Here is a 23,863-nt window from a genome sequence, read left to right on the forward strand (position 1 = left end):
CTGCAATGAGTACTGCATCATCAGCGTAGCATACAACGTGGAAGAAGGTGTTTCCCATTTTGTAACCTGCCGTTTTTGGTAGATTTTCTATTATTTGATCCATGATTAAGTTAAATATAAATGGGCTGAGGGAGTCACCTTGTCTTATTCCTGTTTGGATGAGTATCTCGTTAGTAAACAGATGTTGAACTTTTATTGCTGTTTTGCAGTTGGTGTTGATGTCATATATTAAGTTGATTAGTCTCGGGTTTAGTCCTTTTGTTTCTAGAATCTGCAATATATCTGTCAGGCGTACTCTATCGAAAGCTTTTGTCATATCTACAAAACACATATACGCTGGCTTATTAAGTTCCAGGGACTTTTCAACGATTTTCTAATAATGAATAGTGCGTCAATAGTCGAGCGGTTTTTGCGGAATCCTTGTTGTTCGTCTCTAATTTGTATAGTTTTACTGATTTCCTGTAGTATTGTCTTAGTGAATGCTTTTAAGGTGCTGTCTAATAATGTTATTCCGCGATAGTTTTCTGGGACTGTTTTTGACCTTTTTTAAATATGGGTATCGTTGTGCTGTTCTTCCATTCGGCGGGTATTTTCTGTTTACTAATTATGTTCTGAAAAAATGCTAATATTTCTTTCTGCAGGTTGGGTCCGCCGTATTTGAGCATTTCGTTCGTGATTTCATTAGGACCTGGGCTCTTTCGATTTTGAGGGATTTAAAATTATCTTCTATCATCTCAATCGTTAGTTCTATATTGTTGTCGTCTTCCGTGTCTATTATAGGCTGCTCGATTTGTTCTGTTTCCCTATATAGATTTTTAAAGTACGTTTCCCACTGATCTATAGTAATTTTGTTTGTTTGTACTGTATCTTTTATTTCTTGTTTGTTTCTCCTTAACATTCCCCAAATTCTTCTCTGGCTTCCATACATGTCCCTTTCCATTCCTTTCGTGAATCTTTCCCAATAGTCTTCTTTAATCGCTCTTATCGTCGCGTTTACTCTGTTTCGTTCATTTTTGTAGCTGTTCCAATTCTCTGGAGTTTTGTTTCGTAGATACCGTATATAAAATTCTTTCTTTTGGCTGGACAATTCCTTTATTTCTGGCGTGAACCATGGCGTGTTGTTAACCTTGTTGATGTTAATTTCTCTTTTCCTATGGCTTCTTCGGCGGCACCAAGTATATTGTCTTTTATTGTCTTCCATTGTTCATCTATGTCATGTTCTCTGTTTGTTGGGTTTTCGTTTATTTTGTTTGTTAGTCTATTTTCAAAGAGTAGTTTTGTGTTGTTGTCTTCCAGGATGCGGGTATACTCAATCTTAGCTTACATAGTAGTAATTTATGGTCGCTGCCTATGTTAGCCGCATTCAGTGTTCTTACGTCTAATATTGTCTGTGGTGTTATTGATCTATTAGTGATAATATAGTCAATCACTGATTGCTGGCCCCTTGTGTTCTGCCATGTGTACTTGTACTTCATGTCGTGTCCAAAAAAGTGTTGTTAATTCTCAGCGCGTTAACTGCACAGAATGCTTTAAGTAAGTCACCGTTATCGTTCATCACCTCTTCATTAAATCTCTGAGTAACCCCACCTAGTGGCTCATTTCCCACTCTCGCATTCAGGTCTCCCATGATCACTATTTTATCTTTGGCCTGTATTCTGTCAACAGCTTCTTGTAGCTCCTCGTAGAAGCTTTCCCTTTCGGCTCTGTCTTTACTTATGTCCGGGGCGTATACGCTAATTAGATGGATGTTTTCTTTGTTGACATTCAGTATAACCAGCAATATTCTATCGCTTATGTATTCCTCTTTTTCAATATGGTCTTTATATTTTCGGTCGATCAATAGACCTACTCCCGAATGTCCCTTTGTCTCGTGAAACACCGCTGTATATTAGAGTGTAGTCATCGATTTCGTATTTACCCTTTCCTTTCTTCTTGGTTTCGCTGATGGAGCATATATCGATGTTGTTGCTTTTGAGTTCGTTGATGATCTCTTGGTCCTTGTTGTTCCAGGACATAGTATTCCAAGTGGCTATCCTTATTTTGTTCTTTTTCCAAATCTTAGTCCTATTTCTCGCGCTTGTCGTTACCGTTAAATCAATCCTGTTCCGAGGCAAACTTGTAGTTCTGTGAGCCTTGTGTTTTTTTTTTACAATAGGTAGGGAGCTAGCCTGACTTATAAACCCTCCTCCTTTCTCATTCTGTACTTGGGACCAGACAATGGCGGAGTTAGACAATGGCGGAGTTAGTTTTTATTCAAAAATTGTAAACAATCCATCCATTTACTTTTACAGCATAGCAATTTTCAGCAATCGTGTAATTTTTTATTGATAAAGATTTTCACATACTGTCTACAAAGAAAATACAGCAGAAATATTAACAAAGTTCTTGAAAAAACTACAATCTATTATTTCTAATAGATTTCGAGATATCGATTTTTGAATTCAGAGTTCTAATAGCGCGACCACTATCGAACACCCACTCAATTCCACTTATTTTTACCAAAAATGCAAGTGCTTCTAGCTTGCACTTAAAAAAAATTATGCTATAGTGAAAATTACAACGACTCGTTAATAAATAAACAAATTAAGTATGACGAGACGTAATTAAATCGTGAAGCTGAACGCATGACGTACACCTTTCCCTAGAACTTCAAGTACTGACAGAGGTTGGATCGACCGGTCAACTGCGACAAATCTGCTATATCCCCTTCCACGTCTCTTAGCGATGTGCACAGTTTCTTGGTTTATTTCATACGTTTGGCAACGTGTTTACTGTCCTCTCTTTGTTCAGTACATTATAAGCGCATTGTACTCTTCTTACATACGGAAATCTCGAACCAAGACTATCCTTTGCCAGCCCTTAGTATAAAGATTGAAATTAAGAAACAACGACGAATGCAGATTGTGTGGGGAAAATCGGGAAACGCCAGAACACCTCATCACTGAGTGCGCCGAGACGATAACCATTCGTGCCATAAACTTTGGTACGACTAAAATCGGGGATTGAGAACTAACCTCTGTAAAACTGTCTCAGATACTGGCATTTGTCAAAGTCCTGAAACTGTATGATTAGTTATAACTCAACGAAGGGAGACACAATAGATCTATAAGGACGCTGTGATTAAAGTCCCCCTCCCATAAAATCTACAAACAAATCCATTCAAAAAAAATATAATGCGCCAGAAAAAGATGGTGCGATGATCTGAGTTCCAAAATGGACGAAGACACAGCTAATATTACCTATTTTACTACATGGAAGATAAAGACAAGGAAAAAATAAAAGTTGGACTAACTGACTTTTATTTGTATTGTTCTTTTTCCACACGATACTTCCGAATCTAATATGAATGTCTACGTCAGAAATTCCCATATCAACCTGAAGAATCATTCCGATCTAACAACATATAATCTCCAGAAGACAACCTAATCAAAATCCATATCGAAAATATCGTCTCAACCACGGCGACAAGTATAATTTTATACTGGTGCGAATCAAACTCAGACGTTCCCATCGTGACAGGAAAAAATCGAATTATTCGTCAGCCGACTATTATTTCTTTTAATCCTGTGTAATTTGGCCTCGCCCTAGCCGGTGATTAGTCCCTATTGGCATTGGAGGGACACATGTCGATAAAATAGAAATCTATCTGTGCAATCGGATTGAAATATATTATTATTCCCCTCTTACGATACGGACGAACTGGTCTGGCAAAAAGAGGAGTTTATTTTTTAAGAAGGCATCTTTTTTGTTTGTTTTTTTTTCATTTAAAACTTTGCTGCTTTGTTTTACTCTTTTAATAAGGGATTGAAACATAGATATCAGTGAATTTCGAGATACTTTAAAATAGTTAAATAGTTACAACTTAACCCTTTGGAACAACATCTGAGGGATTAAAATCGCACTTTCTAAAGGTATACTAAAGATACATAAAAATACTATTTCTCATATCTGTAATATTGTTCAATAGATTCAGCCTCTGGATTTAGCTTCATCTACTTCTGTTTTCTTATTGGATGTCAATATGATATTTGTCAACGCTTTCTGTACATCAAAGTACCTAGATCTTAAAGCTAACAAAGCATTGTGTCTACACGGATAGAAATACTCTCTTTAATTCCAAGAGTATGGGTCTTTAACTCTATGACCTTGGAACAATATTATTTATCCTCCATTTAAGAGTATTTTTTTAAAATTAAGTAAGCGTTATATCTGTTAGAGAAATTAGTTACTTGAACCAAAGTATCAGAACATCGATATAATAAAAGTCATGTGGTCTTGGGACGAGAAATATTTTTAATGTTAGTGATTTAGTCTAGGTTTTGAACATCTCTTTTCAAGTATCCCCTATCTACTCGTACTCTGAACAAAATTTACATAAATTTGTTCCACAAAATCAATAAAGGGTGATTTTAGGGACACTTTGTACACTACTTTGTACCCTACTTTGGGACAAAATTCTGAGTACCACGATTTTTTTATGTGGTAAGAAGTAAGGAAATGAAGAAAAAATAAAGGCTTCATAATTTAATGTTCAACAAAATTTGTGTATTTGTGTAAGTGTAGAATTATAATGTATGAAAACTCTCAAAGATATGGCGAAACAAAAACATATCAAAACATTTAGAAAATAGGCTTGTTCACAGCCTAGTATTTCCTGTACGCCTGTACTAATGTATGACTCCGTCTCTTGGGCGATGAGACAGTCAGCATTATTGCTGACTGGCAAAACTGTGCTGACTAAAAAATCATGCCACTGAGATGTCTGCTGGCGACGAATGCTCAGAATTTGCTGGACTGTCCGACGTACTAATGAATTTATAATCCAAGAACTGAACATCACAGAACGTTTCTCACCTTCTATACAGTCACGTATACTTAAATATTTCGGTCACTTTATGAAGAGGCATACTGATTGTATGGAAAGACTCATTATACATGGCAAGTTTCTAGAAAAAAGATCAAGAGGCCACTCGCCCACCCGATGCATAGACCAGCTATCAAAGCTCACCTACAAGCTACTGCACACGCTGCTATATGAAACTCTTGTGCTTTATGTACCAGCGTGGTATATCGAATTATGGAGACACACATTCCTCTTGTAGGAATAAAGACAGAGAGAGAGAGAGAGAGAGAGAGATTATTAATTATTTATTGTTTTTGAATAAACCTTATACAGGATGAGTCTTAAATAAGTGCTGGTAGATCTTCAGGGCTGACAGATCTCGATAAAATAAACATATTTTCTCTTTACCGTTTTTCAAATAAGTTCAAAATATCCGACTTATTTTACTTGGAAAATTTTCAAAAACAATTATCTTTTGCTTAAATTATTAGAACTACTGAATCTTTTCTGGATTTTCTTTCTTATAAATTTAATCTACTACCTATACTGCCATATTATCAAGAAACTGCTTTTAGAACAAAAAAATCCAAATAATTTTTTTAAAACATTCCAAATTTTTAGTTTATATGAAAAAAAAACTCACATTCGTGTTTCTGGGGTCGAAATATAACACCTCTATAAATGTTTGCACTTATTTAAGACTAAGCTTGTATAGGGTGTTCGTGATAAAAATTACATTAAAAAATAATTATAAATATGAACAATAAAAAATGTAAATTTTCATTTTTTATTGTATTTTGAGAGTTAAAATTAATTAAAATCTTTATCAAATTTTCTATACCTAAATAAATATATTGTATATAATATTTTCCAACTTGGTAGAAGAAATATACGTACACTGATTAATAAATTCTATCAATAATAAACATAATTAATTAATTTGTTTTTATATATTAATAGGATTTATTCGACTATCCAACTATAAATTTATAAGCATTTTTACGTGTTTTTTTTGTTTTAAATAAATAATAATTACATTCTTTATATTTATTTAGATAACAGAAAATTTTAAAATAATATAGAATTTTCCTACGAGCCCTAACAACTATATGTTGGGACAAGGTCACATTTTGGAATTATTGCCCTGGTTTTTCAAAATGACTGAAAAATATATGTTTAATTTTTTAAATATAAATGTAGCCATATATCCTACACAACTTGACAATATTTTTATGAATTTGTAAATCAATCCATATCTACAGTAGTGGATTTTGTTCATAAAAGGACAAATTTGCCTGACAACTAAATGTTGGGACAAGTATTTTTAAATAATTAATATCATCATAGGCGGCTTTGCTATAAACGTCACAAATGTCGCAAACTGTTTACTTCAGCATTGACAGCTTGTAAGTGACTCGATACTTTGAGTAGTGAGACTTACTGTAAGTAATTTTAATTTTTTTAATTTTCAATTTTGTTAATTTAATCCAAAGTAATGGTCCGTGGAAAAGCTACAATACAATCATTCCTCAATACAGTACGGGAAAAACAATTCGAAAAATTTCTGATGATTTAAGTATTCCAAAAACCACGGTCTTTAATATAATAAAAAAAATACGGCGAATTTGCCAATGTAGGCATTAGAGGTAAAAGTTCGGGAAGGCCAAAAGTTGTATCTCAGAGAGATTTACGAAATTTAGTAAACATTTGCAAGTCTGCGAGAAGAAGTACTCTTTACGAAGTAACAGTTAAATGGAATACTGTCACTGGATTAAATATATCAAGAGAATGTTGCCGAAAATATATCCATAAATGCGCTCTGGGGTTTTACAAGGTAAACTTTCTTTCGTGTGGATAATCAACTACCTAAAGATTATTGATACAAATTCTTATTTAGGCCAAAGAAAAACCGCTACTGACAGAAATTCAAAAGAAAAATCGCTACAATTAGGCAAAATCTAAATTACCGTGGACACAAAATGATTGGAATAAGGTCATATTTAGCGATGAGTCTAAATTTGATGTTTGCGTTGGAGATCATCGAAAAAGAATAATACGAAATAAAGCAGAAGCCTTTCATAAAGATTGCTTAAAGAGGGTTGTTAAATTTCCTAAGGGGATTATGGTTTGGGGTTGCATGTCAGCAAGAGGTTTGGGCAACTTAAATTTTATAGATGGCACTGTTAACGCCCAAAATTATCAACATATACTTGAGACCTCTCTTTTGCCTAGTGCTCAAGAATTGTTTCCAAACGAAGACTATATTTTTCAACAAGATGGAGCATCGTGCCATTCATCAAAATCAACTAAAAATTGGTTCGGTAATAATAATATAAAGTTCTATCCCAACCTGCAAGTAGTCCCGACCTCAATGTTATAGAAACTGTGTGGTATAAAATGAAGCAATATTTAAGAAACCACCTTCAACGAACAATTTTTGATTTGCGTACAAAACTGCAGGAAATTTGGGATAATTTTTCTCCTCAAATGTGCCAATCTTTGGTAAATACAATGCCATTAAGAGTTCAAGCAGTTGTTAAGGCGAAAGGTGATGTAATTCCGTATTAAATCAATTTCTTGTTGTGCTGTCTCAATATAGTTGCCAGCAAATTTGGCTTGATTTTGGCAAAATAAGCTATTATCAAAAGTGATTTGTTTGCAAAGTTATAAAAATATAGTAAAATTGTCTAGATCATATTGTAATGTTTGAATTTAGAATAATAAACAAAATAAATTGAGTCGTTTTAACAAATTACTATTTTTATTGCAAAAAAAGGCCTTGTCCCAACATATAGTTGTTAGGGCTCGTACTTTTGCTTTATAGTTCATTAATTTAATACTCGACTTAAATAGGAAGTAGAGAACCGTAATTTCATTTATTTGGTAATAAAGGCGTAAAGCACAGATAGTTCCAAGCGTATTTCTTTAAAAACAACTTTAATATTCATTTTCTGTATTTCTAAGCGTTAATTAAATTCCCCATGTTTTTAGTTCTTGGAAATAAAATTTTATCAGAAACTTAATATAATACAATTAAATGGTAATATATGCCTGTAATAAAAGAAATATAAAATTTTATAGACTTTCTGCATAAATAGAAGGTGTGTAAAGGAACATGTAACATCTAAAATGCCGGGAAATATTTTCCGTGTACAGTTTTTATTTTTCTTTAATTTACTGTGTTTTATCACGAGGCAATAAATGTAATTAAACTTGTTTTTTTTTCTCAAATACAAATTGAAAATTGCAAGAAACATTGTCGTATTTAAATCGCACGTAATATAATATAAGGTTTGTCCAAAGAGAGGGTGCATGACTGTGACAGTTGCGCCTGTTATATAAATTCTCAAATGAATACCATTTTCTGTAATTTTTTGGATGTATTTTCTCAAATGTGTTGTGTTTTTGGATGTATTGTGTGAACTATGGATGGGTTTAAATATAAATCCGTCATGCGTCGTCTCTTGTTGTTTTTAACAAGTTTTATTAGTTTATTTCAAAAATGACAGATCATATTTCAATTTTATTGGTTTGACGGAACGACGAACGACAAACGGACGTCGATGCGTATGAACTCGCCTTTAGATTTTTAAGGCTTGTCAAAGTCTTGCCAAATTATAGGTTATAATGTCGTGTCAACTTATGTCAAATATCTGCGTTTTGGAAGATGATGCATTTTGATTCGTGTTATTATGTGTGTTTTGTTTCTTTTGAAGTCAAGTGGAGGAAAAATCGAAGGAAAATTAACTGTAGACCCAGAAGCACAGTTTATAGTTAATATTTGCTGCCCAGGCAGAAAGTCTTATACCAATAAAGTTACCATCAATAAGGTTTGTATACCATTTCATCGTAGATAAGTGTATCTCGTATATGGTACAAGGATTATCGTATTAAACATATAGGTACTAAAAACTGGAGTAGCTGTAAAATATCGACATTACACGATAGGTAAATAATGGATTTTAGTAGTGCAGAAAAATAATGTCAAAAGGTACTGGTTTAAAAAAATTAAGATTAAAGTTAGTTAATCAACCTTTAAGGTATAAAATTTGGTAAGTATTATTATTAATAAAATAGTATGTTTTATTTATTCCTGTGGAATATTACAAATTTGTATTCGTACATAAGTTATATTGATAAATATAATAACAAATGCGGGAAGTTTCTTGAAGCTTGAAAGTAAGAAATATTTTTTTTATATTTTTTTGATGTTTTTATGTGGTGTTTTGTTCTTGTTTGTTTTGTATTAACACATACCTACCGTTTTCTTTTAAATAAAATAACTCAATTACATTTTTTTAGTTTTATACAGTTTTTTTTCACAATATTTTGAATTATTCACTTTTATCAGTCAAATTTTAAATATATTAATCTCCTGTTATGTGTTCCAGTTGTACCAACTTATTTCTTTGTAAAATAAAATAAACTAATTTGAAATTAAAATGATAGACAAATCTATCTCTGTCAAGGATCTTGTCGTTGGCCGGACTATACTACGTTTTTTTGGAATATAAAATAAGTCCATTGAGCATAATTTACCTCTATACAAAAGTGCTTCGTTTGTCCGTTAGACGGCACCAAAAATAAATAAATAATATAAAAATCTATATATTCTATTATCTGTAACGTATGACAGGCATCATTTGAAACGGAACTATTTTGCAAAATTATGACTCTTGGAGCGGACAAGTTTGGAAGCGTCCGCTTCTTAGTTATGGGGGATGCAAGACCCTTTGATGGAAAAGTGTCGCAGGGGCAGCAAACCTTTACACGTGGGATGGTTATTTTATTGCGAAATAAAGGACTGTATCCGAAGATTTAAAGGAAATGAACGCCTTCGTTAGAGCGAGGGCAAGGAAATTGTTCAGTGACTCAATAAGCTTGCTGTTCGTTTACGGGAAGAATAACTGACGAGGTACGCTGCAGCACTTAACAGATTTGTAGCTTTTATGAGGAAAAATCTTTTATGAAGAGGAACATTTACTTTTTTGTGTGGTTTAACTGTACATGAAGAAAATACACGTATTTCGCTCTGTGAGAAAATACTTATGATAAAATTCATCAAGATAAATTTATTTTTTTCCAACGGCACAAAACTATTAATTATTGCGACGTAATTGACAATATAAAAAAGTCGTTTTAACGCCTAGGCATAAAAGTAAAGCACTTTTACGCCTAAGCGCAAAAATCCGAAAATATATTATTAAAGTGTCAAATTCAACGAGCCCCGTAACCATAGTTTCTGGATATACTAAGGGTCGGCATTTTTGGTCTTGGGTACCGGTTTTCATGTGTACGAAGAGTACGGTCAACACGCTTAGTAAAATAAGATGTACTGAATAAAGACAGAAGGCGAGTATTTTCCCAGCGCATGGAATCTAACGTTATGTAATAAATACTTCGTATTTTTGCTCACTCCAACTTACTAGATTGCCATAACGACTCACTCCTATACATGTAACGCTGACCTAAATGTTTGCTTGCCAGCGGGGTATAAGTGAATATATCTGTACAGAAATATTTCAGTAATGCCGGCGCTGACACCGGTATACCGGAGAACCGAACATGCCTACTAAAAGCTTCTAAATTTTAAAATAAACTAATACCTAATCATAGTAAATCACTCACGATTATTACAACAAAAAATTGGAAATATTTATATCATGGGGTTGAAAACTGCTTTATGTAAAGAAAGCAAAACCAGCAATGAATCTAATGCTTTAAATTAAAATTAAAAAAAACTAATGCATAGTTGATGTCCATCTTATCCGATATTCAAGCAGCATTAAAAGGGATCAACTCAGTAACCATCATTTCGAAGTTCCTACTCTGGGTCCCGGCCTACCAAGGGATAGAAGACAATGAAAAAGCAAACGATCTAGCTAGAAAAGGAGCAAACACTCCACTAACTGGACTAGAACCGTTCTGCTTTCCAAGTGGTAACCAACTTAAAGCGGAACTCAAGGATCTTGAAGACTAAACTGTACCCTGGAACGGGAATCATCCAACGGTCTAAGAAACTCGAAAAAATGTCTCAGAACTTACGACCGAAAAAATCAAGATTTTCCTTGATTTAAGTACCTACTACTTAAGAACAATCATTGGATTGTCACGAGCTTTTTTAACCGGACAATGTTTCTCCAACGAACACCTCAGCAGATTAAAACTAAGAAAGAATGGCGAATGCAAGGGGAAAAAGGAGGAACGCTAGAACACCTCGTCACTGAGTGCGCCGGGACGATAAGCATTCGTGTTGTGAAGTTTGGTACGACTGATATCGAAGATGGAGAACTAGCCTCTGTAAAACCGTCTCAGGTACTGACTTTTGTCAAAACCCTGAGACTGTATGATGAGTTATAACTCATTATAACCAAAGAAAGGGGACACACAATATATTAAACCCCTCTTCCATTCTACCTTTTCATTTGCAAAATAAAAATTCAAAAGTGTCATTTATATTATCCATGAAAATTTTAAAATTGTATTATATTATGTTCTTCCTTCCCTTAAGAGCCCAGTTGACAAAATCAATATTATACTGAATTACCTACCTGTTCGGAAAACACTTTTTAGATTACCAAGATAAAAAACATAATAATGCGATGAAAGCTTCTAAATTTTTAAAAACTTCAATTACATAAATGGATTTTCCATTATGTAAATAATTGATCGTGAAAGTTGTTTAAACATGTATAGATATATGCATCAATCAATAAATGTTTCAATCCCCATGCAAAATATTTTTATAAGGGTAACCTCTGCCTAATCGCCTAGCACTTTTTTATTTCTTTCGATGATTCATCATTCAAGATTGTTTGATGTTATATATTTTAAACCTTTTCAAACTAACAATATACATTGACATTTTCTGTATGATTTTACAGAAACTGTTTTAGAGACTGAGTTAGTAAAAATAACTAAATAATGTATATGGTCTAGACAGATTCAAAGTTTTCAAGAACATTCCAATTATATCAATGGATCGTCGGCCTTCATGTGAATAATTTATTATCAAACTAGTTTAAAAAAGTCGTATAATAACATCAATCACTAAAGCCTCAATCCCCTATGGTCCAGGGGTATTTCTAGAAAAGAAACAGAGGTAATTTAATATTGTTATATTCCTCAATGTGAAGGGCATGGCAGAAAAATCATGGAAATGTCATCAGTTTTCCAATCACCTAATTAATTTTAGATAGGTATTATGATAGGTTTCTGGTACCTATTTGGATATCAGACTATAGAAGTTGTTAAATGAACATATATGACTTTTGGAAGAGTCTTGCATAAGTCTTGCAATGGTAGATTTTACCGTAGGTTTTGCACAAAAAGCAAAACCAAAATCAAGAGCACTCTCGCTCATAATGATAATTTCTGGCAAGCTAACATTTATCTCATTTATTCAAAATTTTGACATAAAATGTTGTCAAAAATTAACATTTCCCAGAGACAAACCTATTTTCAACAGGTAGTTGTCAATAACTAGATATATTATACATTTGTGTTGAACGATTGGCGTTTCTGGAATTTTTTCAATTTTTATCTCTTCAAACATTAATTTTTGACAGGAATGACATATCAGGTTCACCACGTTAAAAATTGTCATCGATTCAACTACAAATTTGACGCAGATTATTTTTAATGTGCGTACTATTATATTTATTATGACTAGTATATTGAATGTGATAACAGAATACATTGCTAGTATTGGAGACACCGATGGTACTAATTTTGCAGAGCTGTGACAAAAATCGTAAACGTAAAAAATTGTAACAACTTATCTAATTAGATGTACACAATTATAAACTTTTAAAAAAGTTTACAGTACATACTTAAACACATATATTATTGATAACAATTTTATAAGAACCATTAATGAACTCAAATATTCTCTCACCAAAGATATAGAAAAATAGAACAATTAAAAACAAGAAACTTTAAAGTATTTAAAGGAAATGAAAGATTGCACGTTGTGAAAAGATATTCAAATAGACTCAGATTCCGTCGCCAACGTCGCACAGTGGTTCCGATATGGCAAAAAGTGACGCATATCGGTTAAAATTCATATCTGATAAATCTCACTTTTAATAACATATTTCAAATACGCACCCGATAAACCATTTATCACTATCTCGTCTATGTTTTTTGTTGATTATTTTTTGATGGCGAGCATTTTTAAGATTTTTATCATTTGTACACTTTGTAAATCGAACGGAGGTCAGCATTAAGATAAATTTTGGTGTTTTATTAAATCAACAATAATACGTGTGAAAAGTAATACAACCATGGAGGAAGGCCATTCAGGTAAGTATTTTTTTAATAATCTGTATTTGTTTTTCGAGTTCAAATATCTTAAAAGCACCACCGAACACCACGCTAGTTTTTATTTTTAAAGTCTTTGTAGAACCCCTCCTACTTTTTAGTTCAATATCTAGACCCACCATGACCCGCCGAAATAGAATTTTCCCTAATATTGTTTTCGTTTTAAAAAAAAATACGAACTGGCGACTCCCAATTTACACTAAACTAAATTTTTTGATGCCAGATAGAAAAAAAACCATTTGGTGATTTCTTCTGGCGTCTATTCATCAATTGAAAAACACCTGACATTTTAGGTAACATCAGTCGTATGAATTTATGTAAACGTTTTCTTAAGAATGGATTCAATGGAAAATCGGAAGCTGAAATTTTGGAAGAAATTACCCTATATCTAACAAATTATTGTGATATTTAGAACACGGAGCAAGAATCCGCTAAGAAAATACTCAAATCATTCATTCAAAAATGGACCAAAAGATGGAGAGATTCATCTTATTCTTGGCAAAAATTTAGTTTGAAAAATGCTGATTGGTTAGAAAAAAATGTATTCAGTGACGTAGCTATAGACGAAAATTCGCAATGCACTGGGGAATCGGAACCCGGTCCATCAAAAAGAAAATGTTTTTCCGATTTATCCAAATCTCAAAAAGACAGAACTACGAAAGGTGATTTTTTTATTTCAATTTTGTGCACTGTATTTACCATATATTAATTACTTCATTATAGACGTCAGAGATAATTATACTTCAGACATCCTTGCTTACGCAACCGTTTCTGTTCTTAAAAAAGAACATAAACATGATGTTGCTAAAGCAGTTTCAGCCGCTATTTCTTCTCCGGATGAAGTGTTGGCTGCTTTGAAAAAAATATTCCCAAAAAATTTACGCCTAATGAATCCATCGCTTTATTTATAATCAACAGCAAGCAAACAAAGGCACAGTACCAAAACATGCGGTCAGCTACACTTTGGAAAGGTAATTTCATTAATTCGCAATTTGTATAAATATTTTTTTTTCATTATGTTTTTCATCAGGTACGGATCTGTACCCTTCATACCAGGAGATACTTAAATATAAAAAGTTGAGCTATCCTGTTTTAAATCCTGATGATTTTACTGAAACTGAAGCCAAAGTGACTCTTCAGAATTTAGTTGATACCACAGTAGAACGAATTTTAATTAATATTGCTGATCTGAATAGTACATGTGATATTATTGCCACACATAAATGGGGTATGGATGGAAGCAGTGGTCATTCGGAATTTAAGCAACGATTTATGGATCCAAAAAATTCCGATTCTACTGTATTTTGTACTAACTTGGTGCCTATTTCATTAACATATAGAGATGATTCTCAGAAAGATGTTATTTGGAGAAATAAAAATCCAAATTCTTCAAGGTATGATTAAAAATACTGAAGAAAAAGGGTATGAAGATTGGAAACCTGAAATTTATGAGCCTTTTTTCCTACCAACTACATCAATATGTTACTACATATCAAATTTTATCTAAATTTCGTCGAGTTATTAGACTTAGACTAAAATTTGGAGGAGCCTAATCTATATTTTTGATAAATTACATTTTCAAATTTTAGCTTATGTCGACCAATGAGAATGGCTTTCTGCAAGGAAGACTGTAACACAATTCTAACAGAGTATTCTAGAGTGATGAAGGAAATTGTGGAAATACAGGACAGTAAAATAAAAATTAATAATAGCGTAGAAGTCATTGTAAGACATAGATTCTACTGTACAATGGTAGATGGAAAAATAATAAATGCGGTGTGCAAAAATGCTGCAACTTCGGTAAATGAGTTTTTGTTAAATATAATATTTTAAACGTTCTGCATAATGTTTAAACCTATTGTACTTTTAGAGATGCCCTGTTTGTCTAGCTGGACCAAAAACTTTGAATAATTTGCCGAGCCAAACCAATGCAGATGTTTTGAAATTTGGAATATCCCCTTTGCATGCAAAAATTAACTCCATGGAATTTTTACTGAGATGTTCATACAAGTATGTATATTAGATGAGAGAATTAAACATTGTTAGTTAGATGAGAAGTTGCTGTCATGTCAGCAAGCATTATCCATCTATATTTAATTTATTTTTAGACTGGCCTCTACGAAGGAAGAACAAGAAACTAAAAAGAAAATAATACAAAAGCAGTTTAAAGAGAAAACTGGTTTAAACATAGGTAAACCAAAACCAGGGTTTGGTATTTCCCATGACGGAAATACAGCTAGGAGATTTTTTCAGAACTCGAAAGTTACATCTGAAATTATAGGGATAGAGTTACCTATTATTGAAAGGTTCTCGAATGTCCTAGCTGCGATATCATGCAACAGAATTATTTCACCTGATCTTATGAAAATTATGCACGTGAAACTGCTGAACTTTTTCACAAAACCTACCCTCAATTCACGTTTTCACCAACAGTTCATAAAATTCTTTACCATGGACATGAGTACATGAAACAATTTCCTTTCATTCCAGTAGGTAATATTTCTTATAAAACTTTAATACCAAACAATAATTATTTTTTTAATTTAGGAGCATTGAGTGAAGAACCACAAGAAGCCCGCAACAAAGATTTTAAAAGATATCGTACAGACTTCTCAAGAAAGATTTCTCGGAAAGACACTTTAGAAGATATTTTTAACAGATTTATGTTAACATCTGATCCTCTATTTTTTTTCTTATTCAAGAAATTTCAGTTGTCATCAAAGACAACAAAAAAGGATGAAAATGTACACCTACCTCTAGATTTTCTCAATGAGGAAACTTCTGTTAACAATGCCATGATGGGTGTGGGGTACGATATGAGTTCTGACGAGGACAATTCTACAAGTAATGATGAAGATGACGAAATTACTAATGAGTTTGAAGATGGCGTTTTTTAACTAGCGATTCATATTGTTGCGGACCGGTGTGGACTCGACCTAACCTAACTATATGACCCGCCCTCGGATGACCTTAACATCGCATTAAAGAATAGACACCGTAATGATTCATTCGAAGATTCGAGAAGAATCGAGTCCCACTGGAATGGAGTAGTACATACGAGAACATTCGAAACCTTCTCTATGCACCTAACGATCTATGGACTATTCTAAAATCTTTAGCTGTAGGTATAAATGCCGGCGGCTGTGGCCTAGAGAGGGCAGTTATAAATAGACGAGTGCAGCTGACGCGTGGATGTAGAGCAGTCGTCCTGGTTTTGCGGATGTTAAGGACTTCACAATTGACGTTTTTTAATACCTTGAAACCTTAACTTTGTGCTCCACAAAATCAATTACAAAATGTATCCCTTAACCAAAAAATTACGTCAATAAAATCACATGCGGCACTTTTTCACCATTTGGAACCACTGTGCGTCGCCGCAAACAAAGAGAAGAAAAAATAGAAAAATATAAATCAATTCGAGAACATTTTAATTACTTTTTAACAGATAAAATTGAATTGAACTAAATTTGAAGAAAAGTTGGATATAAAGAATTAAACTAATTTACGTAGTTCGCTTTGTAAAAATAAACACATATTTTTTAAACAACAAAAATAAATTATAGTAATGTAAAATATAAATAAACATATTATATTCTATTTTATTGGCTTTAGGGTTAATTAATTATTTATCTTTAAGTTTGTGGTAATACTAAATGCGCCTTTTGTTAATTAATTGTATTTAGAATCAATCATCGGTATACATATACTGAGAAGCTATTAGAAGCATAAAATTTTAAGTGTCGTCGGTATCTGTGTCGGTATCATCTAAATTGTTCAAGTAAAGCCTCTAAATGTCTTTAGTTGGTCCCAGTTCAGCTTATAGATACCAAGATACTGCAATTTTTAATTGTTTGTGTTTTATATTATTCGGTATTTAAAGGTACTTATTGTAGGTATGAAGGTAATTATTGTAGTTCATACCCAAAGAAATAAACATTACTAAAAACTGTTTTATGAACTGATGGTTGGTGATAAATGTACAAAGTTAATATTATTTAATATTTGAATAATACAAGATATTGTTAGTACTATCACAGATAACACATAATCCAGATGGCTCCTTACGTGTTAAAAATTGTCACCCTAATTTCACTCCAATTTGGAAAAATATTGGAGTGACATTTCAATAATCTGAAATTTTTAGATATCTTTTCTCACTTTTTTGGGAGGTTTTGCTTCTCTTGCACAGATGTCGCTTGCACTTCAGTTGCGTGGTTGCCAAACGTTATATCGAAATATATTTCAATTCATTATGAATATATAAAATTAAAGATATACCAAATTAAAAATTATGTAATTTATAAACATGAAATAGATATGTTAAATTAATATATAAATATTTAACTTAATACGTTCATTATTATTTTATTAATTTATCGTCACACGTCATTTACCAGTTGCCTAATTACGAAAAGTTTCATATGACATTAACCTCAAAAATGATCTTTGAAAACAAACAACAAGAAACAGAGCAACAAATGAACAAATAACTACATAATGACTGATAATGATAAGTGATAATAATAACTTTAATGATATGAAGGCTGATGAAGGTAATTATAAACATTATTTTGAGTTTGTTTAATAAAATATAGGATACAATATAACTAAGCAAAATCAAACAGTTTTAGACAACTAATACAAGATTTAGAACTTGACATCGTGATAAACAAATTGTACATTCAGGAACTCGTTTAAATATTATAGGTAAGTAATATTTTCACAAAACTAAACATTTTAGCATAAAATCACAGGTAATATCTAGAATATTACCTATGATAAAATGTTAAATACTGATGTATATTTATTCTAATCACATTTAAATTTAAACTCAAAATTTTCATAAAAAGAAAATGATAATTTTTCGTAAATATAAAGTAAATAATATTACATATTTCAGGTTGATTGACGAATACTCTACAGTTGATTAGAGCCCATGATGATGCGAAGATAATTAATATCACCTAACTTCAAGAAACCAACGTAAAGAAGTTTACATTCATAACTCATCTAACCATTATAATAATAGGTAATCATTTACAAAATTAGCCATTTTTGATTATAATATTAAGGTACTTAGGTACATTTTTATCTTCTAGATCAGTAATGTCGTCATAATTTAAATGAACTCACAGATAGCAATGGGGCACTGCACCGAAGCAGTATTACAAAATATGTGAAATAAAACTGTAATACAAATTGCTCTATAAAATTTAATAGAAATAAATTTATTTATGAAAATTAAGTTATGAAGTTTTATTTTTCCTAGGAAAAAAATAACATTTATATTTTGATCAATTTAGAACATTACAGTTAAAAAAATATGTGTTAGAATAACATATTTTTAATAAAATTGCAGCTTTTAATTTTTATACTTTTTTGCTTTTATATCAATAAGAACTAACGTAAGGAACAATTCATATTTATACTATGAAAACACATGCATATTTTTTGATGTTTTTAAAACCAGTGAATGATGTTGAAATATACTACACCTATTATTCTTATTAACTAACTTTAATTACAAACTTACACATTATTGTCATTGGAAATAAATTAATTTGGATATTCTATTTGTTTAGAAACTTTTTTACCTATTGTAGTTTTTTTAAAACCTACTTGATTTAAAACAAAAAAATGTCACCTGTTGTGACAAAATAAGGTCTTTTTTACTAGAAAACAATCTAGTGAGCTTTTCTAATAATACTTTATTTGATATACCATATGATCGAAAAAACGGCGTCAGCGATGGCTATGAAATGAAGATCGCTGTCATTTTAAATGTAAATTTATATGGGAAATGTCATCGATTGCCATTTCCCAGCCAACTGGACGCCGTTTTTTTTTGATCATACGGTATAATATGTATTCCCATCTGTTAATCTTTTTATTTTAAGGAAGATTTAGGAAGGGTAGCTTAAAACATGTTTGTCGATCAATTATCTTTATATGTCGTTTGTAAAAATATTTTACAGTAGTAGAAAATAAAACTGTTTTTAAGGCGAACAGCTTCTTTGCTAAAATATTTTTTTGGTCCCAATACATAATGATTTACATTTTATTTTTAACTTCAAATAATGAATTTAATGGAAAAATTGCAAGTCATAAAAACGTTCTAAATATACAAATCTAACCATTTTTTCCATACCGTTGCTCCAGTTTTTTGTCAAATTAACGAATATTAGAAATAGTTTATTTCAACCTCTTCAGCTTATTTTAAAAATGTTGACAAATAACAAAGAATACACCCCTTAAAGTTTCGCATTTGTCTTGATATACTCTGTATAAGACAACAGTAAATAACTTGTAATATAACTTCGAAATATAAATTTGAAATTAAAATAATGATTTGTTATAGTGATTTACGTTTTATTAATTTTGATTTTTTTTTCTTAAATTTAATTTAAAAGTGATTTACGTTATTTATTAATTGAAACGTTTAAAATTTGAATATACGTTCAAATTTTTTTTTTACAATAAATTTGTTTATGATAAATAATTTTATAATAAAAATATGACCGAATTTCCTGGAAAGTTTGCCAAATTTGTACATATGAAAACCTAGCTTTACCACTTATCACAGAAAATCTCTATTCCTTCCCTTATCACAGAATAATACAGGAACGAACCATATGCGACAAGGATAGAATATTTAGATATGTCGTTACTGTTTTTTGTTTTTAATGGATATTTTAAAAGCCGGGTAATATATGGTAATCTGTGATGGTAATATACTATATACCTTTGACTGTCTTTGATTACAACTGTGTGATTAGTGATAATTATTATTAAAATATCTGGTAATAAGTGTCAATTTTACAATTGTGAGATTTCTCGGAAATCAGGTGTACATGTGTTTAAGTTTCATGCGTCAAGAGATCCTAATTTATGTACAAAGTGGATAGAAAATTGTGAGTTCATTCATATAGAATTTTTTTGCACATTTTGTATGTAAAAATACGGCGTTAAGTTACCTTAGAAATGGTGATCGATGGCTTTTACCATATACCGTATGATCGAAAAAAAAACGGCGTCAGCGATGGCTATGAAATGAAGATCGCTGTCATTTGATATGTAAAATTATATGGGGAATGTCATCGATCGTCATTTCCAAACCAATCGGACGCCGTTTTTTTTTCGATCGTAGGGTATAATTTAACACATTAAGAGTTGTCCATCGTTATATTTCTATATCTATGCAAAGTTTACGATGGATAAATCAAGTAATATTAAGTGGATACAAATTATAAATGAATCAGTGAATATAAACTGTTATAAATTATAAGTAGGTAATGCAGTTAGTGAATATACCGTACGATAGAAAAAAAAGGCATGGGAGTGGGCTTGGAAATGAAGATCGCTGTCGTTTAATAGGTATGTAAAATTATATGATAAATCTTATCGATTGTCACTTCCAAATCAACATGACATGCATCTGTACATCATTAATCTCACGACTAGAGTTTCCTGAAATCCCGAACTCCCAGGATCCCGGCGGCGTGTATGTTTATCTCCGAAATCCCGATATTAAATTCCGGGATCCCGAAAATCCCATAAAATTTAAATGTCCAATCTAAAATGATTCGACTTTATACACCTTTCAAAGATCAACAAAACAAAGTAAAATTCATATTTAGTAAGTAAAAAAATGCAGTTTCAGACAATAGTTTGGTTTGGTTTGGTCGAGTTTTGTTAACACTGTCTAGTCTGGGCTTTTTTATTTGATATATGTTAATCCCAAAAAAAGCCCAGACTAGATAAAATCAGGAGCTAACTAATAGAATCATATCAATTCTCTCTGATGTAGGATAAGTTTCTATTTTCGGAAAATTTCTTAGATTTTTTTTTTGTTTTTCAACTGACGAACTGACACAAAATGATAACTAGTCGCTAAAGTTAACTAATTTGACAGCTATGTTGAAGTAACGTCAGACATATCACAGCCACCCTAGATTTTATCAAATAATAAAGATCTATTCACACTAAATCATAGAAATGAAAATATCTAGGAAAATCTTTGTTTGAGGGGTAGGCCGGCAACTTTAATAGTATTTGGAAGTGACATGAATTTCCCATTGAATATCGGAATAATATTCTGGGTGATTCAATTAAACTAAAGGAGTTATACAGGGTGGGTAATAAAGGAGTTATACAGGTTATACCAATGTTCAGCATTAATTTTGCCCCACCCTGTATAACTTTATGGGTCAGGGTTTAATTTGATTTAAAGTGCAATAGAGTAAATTCCAATTTAGGTAGTTTTTCTTGAAATTTAAAAATTGTTCTTCAAAATCTTAAGTAAGTCTAAAACCTTACATTTCAGTCATATACTTCCCTAATAAAATACACCTTTATTTTTCTCTTAGAATCTAAAAATTAATTAATAAAGGGGGTATTCCGTTACAAAAAAACACAAATTTGATGTGTAACTTTTTTTGGGGACACCCTGTAGAACGCTCTATATTTTTAAAACGTGCGCAGAATTAACTTACATATGCTCACAAAATTTCATTTTAATACGAACTGGTCGTTCTCCTTGGAGCCTCCGAGTCGTATGAGAGGCGCCACCCTGTATAATTTTTATATAGTTGCACTTTAATAAATTGTTAGTTAAAACTAACAGTCCTACGAGTGTGGAATTTTGTACAGGTGGATTTTGGACATTTATCTCCTAAGAGAGTGAAATAAGGGATGAAAATTTGTACAAACATTTGTTAAAATCGGGTTTAGAAGTATGAAATTCGGTTTGTTCCTTATGTAACGTAATTTAGCAATAACAAGCAATTTTTTTTTCAGAACGTCCACACCTCATTTCACCCCGTTAGAGGGCGAATTTCCAAAAATTGTTCCTGAGTGCTAAATTACGTTACATAAGGAACGTCTGCGCAAAATTTCATACTTCCAAAACCGATTTTAATGAATTTTTGTACAAATTTTCATCCCTTAATTCTTATGGGGCGAATGCCTAAAATTCGCTTCTGAGTACTCACTTTCATCACTTGAGGAACCTCTGTGCAAATTTTCATACTTCTAGGACAGATTTTTTTCAGAAAGTTCACCCCTCATTTCACCCCCTTAGAGGGAAAATTTCGAAAAATTGCTTCTTAGTGCTAAATTACCTTATATAAGGAACGTCTGCGAACAATTTTATACTTCTAAAACCGATTTTAACAAATTTTTGTACATATTTTCATCCCTTAATTTTTAAGGGATGAATGCCCAAAATTCGCTTCTGAGTACTCACTTTCATCACTTGATGAACCTCTGTGCAAATTTTCATACTTCTAGGACAGATTTTTTTTCAGAACGTTCACCCTTCATTTCACCCCCTTAGAGGGAAAATTTCCTAAAATTGCCTCTTAGTGCTAAATTAAGTTACATAAGGAACGTCTACGCAGAATTTCATACTTCTTAAACCGATTTTAACAAATTTTTATACCAATTTTCATCCCTTATTTCTTAGGGGATGAATGTCCAAAATTTGCTTCTGAGTACTCACTTTCGTCACTTAATTAACAATTTCCAAATTTCAAACTCCTCGGACTAATTTTAAAAAAGTATGCAAAATTTCACCCCCAGTTTCACCCCTTAGTAGAAGAATTTCCTAAAATCGCTTTGTATAATCGAACTGTTAAGTTACGCTACTTAAGGCACCTCTGTGCAAAATTTCGTAGTCCTAGGACATGCTTTTTTTTGTATACAAAAGTACCCCCCATATCACCCCCTTAACGAGCGAATTTCCAAAAATTGCCCCTTAGTGTTCAATTACGTCAGTCAAGGAGCACTCGTGAAAAATTTCATACTCTTAAACCAGATTTTAACAAATTTTTATGCAGCTTTTCATCCCTAATTTCACCCCCTTAGCGGTCGAATTTTCAAAAAATCCCTTCTTAGTGCTCATTTACATCACTTAAGGAACCTATGTGCCAAATTTTATTTATTACTATATAGATAACCTTTACCCTTATTTTCAGCTAATGAATATTAAGAGACAAATAATAAAAATAAAATCTAAATTATAAATTTCATGGCTATAAATAGAATATATATGCATCTAGAAATTCTGACTTTCAAACATCCACTGCGACTAGTATTTTCATATCCAATTGTCTAGTATTAAAGTCCGAATATACATTTTCCCTGGGTTTGACCGGGAATTTGCTTATAAATGTGAACAACCGGCTACGTCGCTTCACATCGCGTGGCCGTGGTGTGGCTCCAAATTCGTTCGTTTTAAAAATATTATTAGATTTGGCTATAGGCGCCCTCTGTGTCATTAATAGGGAACTGTCTCATCCATCTGGCCAATGGCCATCTGGATTATATGTTATCTGTGGTACTATTTTATTAATTCAAAATATATCTATACAAAATAAGATACTTTGAAATACAGATATATTAAAACCAATGTGGATATATAGACCAAAACTTTGTGGATACTACACCGCCAGAAGCTACATAGTCTAATATAGATATTTAAAAATAACGTGCCCGAAGAATATTCCCTAGTTCATGCCTTCTTGGTACCTACCATAAAAACAAGAAACTTCATGAGGTGATGGATTGAATTATTAGTTTCAACAGAAATTTTAAAGTTTGCAATTAGACATGAACAGAAACTTTACCATCATGTGAATTCTGAAGCAATTACCTTTTGATAACAAAATTATTGATAACAGTTCCATTAACAAAAGGTTC

General features: G+C 32.0%; 3 protein-coding genes and 2 long non-coding RNA genes across 5 annotated transcripts; 4 read left to right on the forward strand and 1 right to left on the reverse strand.

Moving 5' to 3' along the window:
- Nucleotides 1-1,471: 1,471 nt before the first annotated feature.
- Nucleotides 1,472-2,015, reverse strand: LOC115887776 (craniofacial development protein 2-like). The gene is made up of 2 exons (XM_030907274.1): nucleotides 1,850-2,015; nucleotides 1,472-1,803 (listed from the first exon to the last, which is right to left on the reverse strand). Exons 1-2 carry the CDS (start codon nucleotides 2,013-2,015, stop codon nucleotides 1,472-1,474), a joined length of 498 nt encoding a protein of 165 aa, XP_030763134.1.
- A 10,848-nt stretch (nucleotides 2,016-12,863) lies between these two features.
- LOC115887801 lies at nucleotides 12,864-14,533 on the forward strand. Its single transcript, XR_004051153.1, has 4 exons — nucleotides 12,864-13,147; nucleotides 13,459-13,827; nucleotides 13,889-14,136; nucleotides 14,196-14,533. It is a non-coding gene; the product is annotated as an uncharacterized LOC115887801 (long non-coding RNA).
- Nucleotides 14,534-14,729: 196 nt separating this feature from the next.
- Nucleotides 14,730-15,605, forward strand: LOC115887777. Its single transcript, XM_030907275.1, has 4 exons — nucleotides 14,730-14,965; nucleotides 15,036-15,175; nucleotides 15,274-15,537; nucleotides 15,599-15,605. The coding sequence occupies exons 1-4, from the start codon at nucleotides 14,768-14,770 to the stop codon at nucleotides 15,603-15,605; spliced, it is 609 nt and encodes a 202-aa protein (XP_030763135.1). The 5' UTR covers nucleotides 14,730-14,767.
- Nucleotides 15,537-16,075, forward strand: LOC115887799. The gene is made up of 2 exons (XM_030907297.1): nucleotides 15,537-15,658; nucleotides 15,713-16,075. The coding sequence occupies exons 1-2, from the start codon at nucleotides 15,631-15,633 to the stop codon at nucleotides 16,060-16,062; spliced, it is 378 nt and encodes a 125-aa protein (XP_030763157.1). The 5' UTR covers nucleotides 15,537-15,630; the 3' UTR covers nucleotides 16,063-16,075.
- Nucleotides 16,076-17,468: 1,393 nt separating this feature from the next.
- Nucleotides 17,469-18,109, forward strand: LOC115887800. Its single transcript, XR_004051152.1, has 3 exons — nucleotides 17,469-17,718; nucleotides 17,791-17,872; nucleotides 18,066-18,109. It is a non-coding gene; the product is annotated as an uncharacterized LOC115887800 (long non-coding RNA).
- The last annotated feature ends 5,754 nt before the right edge of the window (nucleotides 18,110-23,863 follow it).

Source organism: Sitophilus oryzae, unplaced genomic scaffold (assembly GCF_002938485.1).
Source record: "Sitophilus oryzae breed Bouriz unplaced genomic scaffold, Soryzae_2.0 scaffold_637_pilon_pilon, whole genome shotgun sequence".
Lineage (NCBI taxonomy): Eukaryota > Metazoa > Arthropoda > Insecta > Coleoptera > Curculionidae > Sitophilus > Sitophilus oryzae.